Source organism: Trypanosoma grayi (assembly GCF_000691245.1).
Source record: "Trypanosoma grayi strain ANR4 Tgr_618_V1, whole genome shotgun sequence".
Taxonomy (NCBI): domain Eukaryota; phylum Euglenozoa; class Kinetoplastea; order Trypanosomatida; family Trypanosomatidae; genus Trypanosoma; species Trypanosoma grayi.
The window spans coordinates 1-9751 of record NW_008826237.1 but is presented as its reverse complement, the minus strand read 5'-3'; the positions used below and the strand labels follow the sequence as shown (position 1 = coordinate 9751).

Sequence of the window (9751 nt, the reverse complement as noted above, 5' to 3'; positions counted from 1 at the left end):
ATCCGCAGCTAGCAATGTGCATCCAGTTTTTTTGTTTTTGGTTGACATCCATCCATCCCTTTAGCCCACAAATTGCTTCTACATTAGGAGCAGCGAGTAGACTACATCCGGAAGCCAAACAAATACGGTTTGCGTGCCGTATTGTTGCTTTTCCTTTGATCCGCATTGTTTTTTTCTTCCAAAAAAACCTTCACCCCCAAACAAGATAATCCCAACACGGCCACATTTAAAGCACTTTCCAGTTGCCAAACCCCAGTGCCAAAAGTATTTTTAACCCGACCCCGCGCGGGGCGGAGAGAGCGGAGCCTTGCGGGCACCCGAAAAGCCGCGGGCCACGGTCAAAACCACGGCCAGGAGAAAGGCACCCCACCCCCACCACCCCCGCAACGCCGCGAGACACCAGGCCTTTCCTGTGGCAGGCTGTCAAAGTTTGGGCGGCCCCCGCTCCCGGGGCCCTGCCTTGTTCGCGGAGGGTGGGTGGAAGAAAGCCAAGAAAAGAAACGAATGGAGGAAGCAAAGGGCGCCGCCGGGCCTTCAACGGCTTTGAAGGCCTCTCCGTGGTCGGTGGCTTGCCCTTTTTGAAACCTTTTTATTCCGTGCCGACGCGCGCGCCAACCGCCGCATTACGTTGTTGGTGAGTTGCTGATTTTTTTTCTTGTCACCTTTCCGCCTGCTTAAGATATATATATATATATATGCATTTACTTATTGATCTCTTCTGACACCGTAGTGGCCGCCAGAGTTGCGCCCCATGCGCCGGATTGCCCGGTTGTAGGCGCTTTGCCATTGGTGTTAATTATAGGGGTTTAGGGCAGCTTCCTTCTCCTGCAATTTTTTTTTGGGTTTCTCACCGTTCGATGCACAAAGCCTTTATTAGGTCATTTGTTGAGCTTATTTGCCTCTCTGTTCAGAGCTAGTNCGCCAACCGCCGCATTACGTTGTTGGTGAGTTGCTGATTTTTTTTCTTGTCACCTTTCCGCCTGCTTAAGATATATATATATATATGCATTTACTTATTGATCTCTTCTGACACCGTAGTGGCCGCCAGAGTTGCGCCCAATGTGCCGGATTGCCCAGTTGTAGGCGCTATGCCATTGGTGTTAATCATAGGGGTTTAGGGCAGCTTCCTTCTCCTGCGTTTTTTTTTGGGTTTCTCACCGTTCGATGCACAAAGCCTTTATTAGGTCATTTGTTGAGCTTATTTGCCTCTCTGTTCAGAGCTAGTATTCTGTTTTGCCTGTTGTTATTAGCAGAGGGTGGAGTTGCGTTATGTTTTGGTGGGATAGGGTTTGTTGCAAGGAGCTGGTGAAGTGACTTCGTATCGATCATGTGTTGCTCGTCATGGTGTCCGTCAGATGTATGTATTTATCTCTGAGATATTAAGGTTTGAATGGTGAATGTTGAACTTGGCATGTTCCTGCCTTTCAGTAGTTTGTGTTTCCAATTCATTCTGTTTCATGGTTTATTTGTTGGTTGTTCCTTTCCCTTTATAGTTGCTTGCCTTTCTGTGAGACGAATTTCTAGTAGTATATTTGTTGTTGTTGGGGCAAATTCTTTTAGTAGGTTCTTATCATAAACAAGAATCTAGTATCGCAATCACAAGAATTGTTAGTTCAGTTTTGCGCGTCTGAGATTGCTAGTATTTTTTTTTATTATCGACAATCGCAAGAAAAGAAAAACCGAAACAAAAAAAGTGAGGTAAGGGACAACAAGGAGATACCAAAAAGACATAAAATGGCTTTTGAATCAGTTGGTCGATCCCTGGCAGACCTGGGCGAACCGATTCAGCGACTCTTGCAGCAGATACAACGGAACATAACCGATGAGGAACTTGATATGTTTGCAAGGATCAAGGTACGGCAGCTTGCTAAGGTTTATGACATGTTGGCATTGGAAGAAGACCCTGAGAGGATAATGACTTGGCTTAAGAAGGAGCACCTAAAAATGAAGGGTATCGATCCTGCGGAAGTGAACGAAAAGCGTCGTAAGAAGGTGTTGGCAGAAGGTGGTCGGGATCCTATCGCATACTATAAAGAAATTGAGAAGAAAAATATCGAATTGATGAAATCACTGGAAAAGGCTCAACAAGAACGTGAGGCGAAGCGAACTTCAAATATTGCTGAGCGCCGACGTCGACGTGAAGAGTGTCAGAGACGCGCTTTAGAAGAAAAAACAAAACAAGCGGCAATGGATGACTCGAATGTAATTCAAAGGATGAGTCCGGGGGAAGTTAGTGACATTATAGGAGCCTTTGACCGTTTTACGTCAAAACAATCAACCTTTGATAACTCAAATAGTGTTCAAGATACCGAATGGTGGAAGCGTGATGAATACCGTCGTGACTACGAAAAAAATGGTGTTAAAGGGTCGCGATGGACCAGTGTTGTTGAGGGTGGGATTCTACGAGCACCAGAACCGGAGATTCAAGTTCGGGAAGAGTGGTATCGCGTGCAGTGCTGGTGGAAAGCGGATTCCCACCGTCGTAATTGGTTAGCTTCTCGTAAAGCTGAATGGTGGAAGGAGGAGCCTTATATTGTGGATTGGTTGGAGAACGGTGAGGATGGCTGCATGTGGACGGCTGCGGATGAATTGACTGGGTACAATCGCCGTGGTAACCGTCGTAAGGCTCCGAAGGCGGAACTTGAGTATCGGGTCCAGTGGTACAAAGTAAATGGGCCTAAAGGTATTGTAAAGACCTGGTGTGCATTGGTTGAGGGCAGTAAAGATCATTGTACAGTGGAAGAGAAATATGAGCGGGACGATTTTTACAAAAACGGCGATTGGTGGAAGTCAGAGATCTACGTTAACTGTGTGAAAGACAATCCAACTGAATGCTCTGCGCTGCATTTTGCCGGTGCAGCCGCCGCTGATCAAGAGTGGTGGAAGCAACCTGAAATTCGAGCTGATTTTGAAAGAGGTGGTGTACTTTGGAAGGCTGCCGACGAGGAATCGGCTGTTTCTGGGCGTAAGGATTTTGCCACTGAAAGTGAGCTTTCCAGGAGAGAATCATGGCTGAAAATTTACTGGTGGAAAGCTGAAAGGTACATAGAAGACTATGAGAAAAATGGTCCTACAGGAAAACTTTGGCGTGAGACTGAGCCAGGGTCAGCCAATATATCTGACGCTGTTGTCCTCCACAGCCGGGAGGAATGGTATCATGATTGCCGTGAAACTGAATGGTGGAAAGGTCCCAATTACATAAAGGATTGGGTGGATAATGGAGACAATGGTCTTCTGTGGACAGCAGCCTGGCGTAATGCAGCATTGAAAGGGGATGGGAAGAACCGAGACTCCACTTCTGAATTGAAAAGACGTGTAGAGTACTACACCAAGAATTTCTGGAAGCAGAGCAAATATGTGAGAGACTATATTGCATTTGAAGAGAAAGGTACTCTTTGGAAGTCCTGTCACCCATCCGCGGCGAAAGATCACGATTGGTGGAAAAGTCCATGTTTTTTCACTCAATGGGTATTGGCCAATCACGCATATCCTGCAGATTTTTGGAAAGAACCGGATGCCATCTCAGATTATTGGAAAAATGGTGCTGATGGAAAACAATGGATGGCTTCAAATTGCTTGATAGCAAGTCTGGGAAAAGGGGGCATAGACCAAGCTTCCGCCAATGAATTGGCTGTGCGGGAAAAGTACTACCTAAAGTATTGGTGGCGTCAGAAGGAATACTGGACGGACTACTGTGCTAAAGGTATCAAGTGGTCTGCTGCAACCCCTGAAGGTACTGGCAAGTGCTCTGTGGAGGAACGTAAAGAGCGCGGAAACTACTTTCAGTCAGCTCTGTTATCTTCTGCCGTTCTTGGATACCAAAGTTTGACAGAATTGGATGCATGGGCCCCAGTTGCAGGTCTTTTTGCTTCGCCCGAAGAACGGGGTTTGCGGAATCACTATTATCAAACTGGTTGGTGGCGGACCCGGAATGGTTTGACCGATTACGCTTACCAAGGTGATAAAAGTATATATATAAGTGCGGCGTCTTTCAATGACGCACGCGCCTTGAAATGTACTCGTTCTTCTTCTTGGATGGAAGGCGCTTTAAGAATGCTCTATTTTGACAGTGGTTGTGTAGAGTATAACGTGGACACCGAGTATATTGGGGAGTTCTACGCTGCAGCTGATTGGTGGCAGGAACCTGCCATTATTTCTGACTACCTCCAGAATGGTGAAAGTGGAACGAGGTGGAAAGCTAGCAACTCTGCAAGTGGCACCTGTGGCCTGGGAGAGAAAGATATTTGTTCAAAAGAGGAGCAAAATTATCGTAAGACATTCTATGCTTCCAATTACTGGAGGAGTCTGGAATGCCTCCAGGAATTCCAACAAAAAGGGATAAGGGGGAAATTGTGGACAATGAGCCAGCCACGGGGAAAAGGGGAGCGAGTAGACGAAAAAAATCTACTACTTCGTGCACAAATTCTTAGCGGGCTACCTGAAGATTCATGGAGGAAAAACATGGAAGCTAATTGGTGGAAGTCACCCGAAGTGCGAGCGGATTTTTATGCCAATGGAGAGTCGGGTTGTATGGTCAGCGCAGCAAATGCATATGTTGCAGTGGAGTATATTGGATTCAAAAGTGAATTCAAGGCAAGTGCAGCCGAAATTAAAAAACGAGTGGAATTCTACACTACATATCCAGTATCTATTGAAGACGGAGAAAAAAGTCACTACTTTACGTTGATTGAGCCATTCTGGATCACATCCAAGAGCATTGAAGATTACTGGGTAAATGGATCTAGAGGCAAAAAGTGGAGGGCGGCTAACGCTGCTGCATTCAGTTGCTCTTTGGGAGACAAGGTCACCGCAACGCCGGCAGAACTGCAACGGCGTGAAGAAGTTCTTCAGGCTCTCTTTTGGAGAGCTCCGGCTTATAAAGAGGATTTCCTCGCCCATGGAAAAGGAGGTAACTTCTGGAACAGGACCGACGTTGATGGTTCTGGAGATGTCATCAAACCTGCAGAAGAGGTTCTGCGCATTTCCTATTACATGCGCCTGTCGGAAAAGTACTGGGCAGATTGTAGGTATGCATCTCTGAACTGGTGGAAGGCGCCTGAGGTGCGGAAGGACTACGAGATAAATGGATCTCGGGGCAGTCTCATTGGGGCAGCCACAGCAGCAGTGGCTGTGATGGGACTTTGTAGAGATAGATACTACGGAGCCTCTGAGCAAGAAAAAGAAGAGAGAATAAATTACTTCAAAAGTCATCCATACCGCGATAATCGTGTACCACAGGCGCTTCTGAGTCGGGAGTTGAAGCGTGTTTCCGCTATGGGAGATTTATTTTGGGTTCACCACGATTGCATTGAGGACTATGGTATGCGCAGGGGTGAGGGTGCTGTTTGGATGGCAGGAGATGCCACATCTGCAAGTACCGGTTCTGCCATGAATTTTCGTGCAAAGCCAGAGGATATTCAACTTCGTGAAGCATTTCTGAGCAAGTTTTGGTGGAAGGCGTCTAAATATCGTCTAGATTTTTTGCAAAATGGATTTGAAGGAGATCTGTGGACGAAAGAGGCTCCAAATGGGAGTGGTAGGAGAGCCCCTGAAGATGAGATTCTCATACGCATGTGTTACTATGCCTCTCCTGGCCTTGAGTGTGAAAAAAGAATGGAGGAATTCGGGTTGTATTGGTGGAAATCTCCCGACTCCATTGCTCACTACATGGTTGATGCTAATAATAGCGCGTACGTCAAGGCTCGCTTCCCTCAGGTGGCACTATCCGGTGCCCAGAATGGTAGTGATATGATTGCCACCACGTCCACCACAGAATACCGAAATCATTACATGATTGCAGTGACACCAACAGACTCTGCAGAGGATATTACGGATACACAAATAATGGCTGGTGTGAATCCGGTAAAGAGTATGTGGTGGAAAAATGAGTCATATCAACGACTGTACGACTCTCAAAGACCCCTGGAGCACTGGAAAGACCCAGAGTGCATCTCGGATTTTTTCAAAAACGGACAGAAGGGTAGGAAATGGATCATTGCAGGTAACATATTCCCAACAAACATGGGTGAAAATTGCAGCAAAGAAGAAAGGAAAGAACGAGAAGTATATTTTACTGCCAACTTTTGGAAGTCTATCGAAGCGCGTAATGATTATGAGCTGAACGGACTTAAAGGGACACTCTGGACGTCGAGTGAAGCTGGTGGCAAAGGGAAGCCTGTATCTGAAACAGAGCTCAGTGTTCGCATGGCTTACTATAAACCATCACTTCTATGGGAACTTGCAATTGATCCGGAAACAAACGCTGAGAGCACATGGTGTGGGCTCCATGAAGACATATTGCGATGTGAGTGGTATGAAAAAAACTGGTGGAAGTGTTCGGTTGGGGACGATTACCTGATTAACAGTCTGAACAGCAGGTTGTTGCGAGCGGCGAGCTTGGAAATATTTTTAAACGACTCGGTCGAATCTTCTCAATGGCAGATCTCTGAAGAAGAAGCCAAGGGACGGATAGCTTACTTTGAGGGTGTCGGAGAGAATGAGTGGTGGCAAAATCCTGTTGTGGTATCCGACTTTAAGGCGGGTGGAGAAGGTTCTATTTGGAAAGCACGCATTTTCAAAGAAGCGTTACTCAGCATGGGCTTGGAGTCTCCAGCTGATGAAACGGAACTGGGGCGCAGAAAACGGTGGTATCACGTCAATGGATGGAAATCGTCAGAGATGATTCAAGACTACGCTGCTGGTGGAAATAAATGGAAGACTTCTGGATCTTCTGGCCAGAGTTCACGTGAAGCCTGGATGAAAGTACATAGAAGTGTATCCACTGAGGAGGAGGCAAGACGGAGGGAGTGGCTTGATCATCAACTAAGTGATGAACAGCGACAATACCGACGTGCATGGCTTCTGCAACGAATGCAAGAAGCTCGTAGAATACATTTGTCGGAGTTAGGCGATCTCCTCACCCAGCTCAACGATGGTATACGCCCCAGTGACGATGAGATCAGGGTAATTGAGGACGCTATCTCTAGTGATCGCAGAGATTACTTCACACTTGAAGGTGTTACACAGCAGGATTTCTTGAGGGCAATACACACCACAGGTTTTTACATTGGTGCGACGGAGGAGGAGAAATTACGATCAGAGCATGAAGCACTCGAGGCTCTTCAGAAGGAAGAAATGGATCGGCTAGAAGAGGAAGCTGCTCATTTGGCACAAGAGGCACTGGAGGAACTTGAAGCAGCTGGTGAAGAGTATGTCCCCTTTGACGAAGCCGCTGATGCAGAAGAACAAGAATATCTTAATGCTCTAGAAGAAGAAGAAGCTGCGAAAATTAATCCGAATGAAGACGATGTCGAAATGGAATGGGAGGCGGAACCTCCAAAAGAAGAAGAGGTTATCATTGAAGCGCCTCGTGATGAACCTCAGGAAGAGACAAAAAAACGCCAACATGCATTGGAAGAGGCCTTCGCCAAGGAAGACTATGGAGGTGACATTGGTGAAGAAGATGCCGAAGCTGCAGAGGGAGAGTTGGACGACGAGGTTAAAGCGGCTCTGGAAGATGTGGTGAACAACGACGATTGGGGGGAAGAATATGCTTCTGAGTGGAACGCGACCCAGGGAGAAGTCGATGGTGGCATGCCAGCTGCTCACCGTTTTGTTCTTCCCCTTCGGGAAGTGCCTAACCCACAGTATCTTAAAGGGTTCTTCACTCTGATGAAGTACACACCAAGCACAAATCTGATTAATACCAGCCAAAAGCGTATTTGGGTGGTGGACCACTTTACACAGTGTTTTTATAACTTGGCAAAGAACAATCGTATTCGAAAAGAGCACGCTGCAAATAAAATGATCCAATTAGAAAAGAATACTTATGACGCCACTCGACTAAGGATGATGTTTTTCGACGCCTCGCATTCTTATGATATGCAGTTTGTGACAGCTGACGAGCGCGAGCGATTCTACGAGACAGCAAGTGCCATTCGTTCAAATATTCGTGTTTTTGCTCCCGACCTTGTAGGGCCAGATGAAACCGAATCGCATGTAACCATCGATGGATCAGGTGCTAACGCGATATCTGTGATATGCTCAGATACCGCATCTAAGCCCGTGAAGAGACAGTTGATGGGTGAATGCACCATCAATGCTTCAAGATACATGACAGAGCCTGTGTCTATTTGGTGTGGCACCTTCGATCTTTCCGGCCACCGACCTCCGAAGTCTAAAGATGACTTAAAACATTGGATGCCCAAAGGCAAGTATGACATCTACGCTGTTGCTGTTCAAGAAGCTTCGTACCGCCGTCAGGATAATGAGTGGCTTGACTATATTCAAGACTATCTGGGCGGGGGCTATCTTCCACTAGCTAGCATGTTCCTTTGGGATACTATGTTAATCGTCATGACCAAAAGGAAAAATCTCTTCAAGATAACAAATGTTGTGGGTTCAACGCGAGGAACTGCATATAAATCTGCGTGCGGAAAGAAGGGTGGTATTGGTATTTCCATTCAATACTTGGAGACCTCCATATGTTTCTGTACTTGCCATTTGGCAGCACGCAATGAGCATTGCGCCATGCGTAACGCTATCTTGGAAGAGATTGTGGGTAATATTCGTCTAGGTGTTCCTGATGCGGATATAACGAATCAATTTGATCATGTATTCTTCTTCGGAAATTTTAACTATCGATGTGAAGTGGATTCTGAAAAAGCAGAGTCCCTCATTCAAGCAGAGAAGTACGATGAGCTACTTGTATACGATCAGTTTAGCAAGGAACGAAAAAACGAAGGTATACTCTACGGTTTTTCGGAGCCGGCCATCAACTTTGCACCGACGTACCGTCTTAACGTTGGCTCTGCTGGATACGTTCTTAAGAGTTCTCCCAGTTACTGTGACCGTGTTTTGTATAAGAGTATGCCTAACGCATCGGTGAAGTGCACAGGATACGGGTCCGACTCGGACTTGCTTTTATCAGAGCACAGACCTGTATCAGCTACATTCGTCGTGCGATGCGTACGGCCGGTGGTGTCGTGCTTCATGAAGATTCAGAAGCCTGTGCCCGAGTTTATATTCGAGGATATTGCTGTAAGGGATTATACTGGTAGTGTCATAAAGAAGCCGGCATTGCAAATTTTCGCGCGTTTCGCATCCAATATGGAGCTTATTCTATCGCCAGAAACAAGCACGAAAGCCCCGATTTGGCGAAAAGACACACTCCCTCCCGTTACGTCCGTCACACAAGTGCAAGAATATCTTGAGACGTGTCATATTCTTCTTATCATTCTTGACGCTTCAGAGAAGCGAGAGGAAACGAGGAGCCGGGGAACGGGAATCATTACATTGCAGGGCTGCGTGGTAGGGAAAGAAGACACATCCATAAACTTTGAGTCGGACATTATCTTCTGCGGAAAGTGTATAGGAAAGATATGCGGTTCGTTTATCTGGCATGCTTTGAAGCGAGAATTAAAAGCAAAGTAGAGGTAAAAAAAGAAGAATACATGAGCGAAGCAAAAGCAAAATGGGATATATTTTTTTAAAAGTATCTGTGTGTGGGTGTGTGTGTGTGTGTGTGTGTATTTGTTTGCTGCTGGGGAGTGATGGGGTCAGGGGGAGAGTCAGTAAGTTTTTGCACGCATTGTACCTCTTTCGAGCGCATGCGTATGTGGCAATTTCATGGCAATGATGATGAGTCCATTATTCCCTCCCTACTAGTCCATGTTCATGTGACACGGTTGGGTGAAACGTATTGTTGTGTGGGTGTTTTTTTCTGTCCGTGAGCACGCCATTTTTTTTTTTT

The 9751-nt window shown here is 46.3% G+C and overlaps 1 protein-coding gene across 1 annotated transcript; it reads left to right on the top strand.

The window, feature by feature from the left end:
* Positions 1-1734: 1734 nt before the first annotated feature.
* On the top strand, positions 1735-9432 carry DQ04_06181000 (putative Unc104-like kinesin; the record flags this gene model as incomplete). The annotated part of the gene is made up of 1 exon (XM_009314576.1): positions 1735-9432. One exon carries the CDS (start codon positions 1735-1737, stop codon positions 9430-9432), a length of 7698 nt encoding a protein of 2565 aa, XP_009312851.1.
* Positions 9433-9751: the final 319 nt, after the last annotated feature.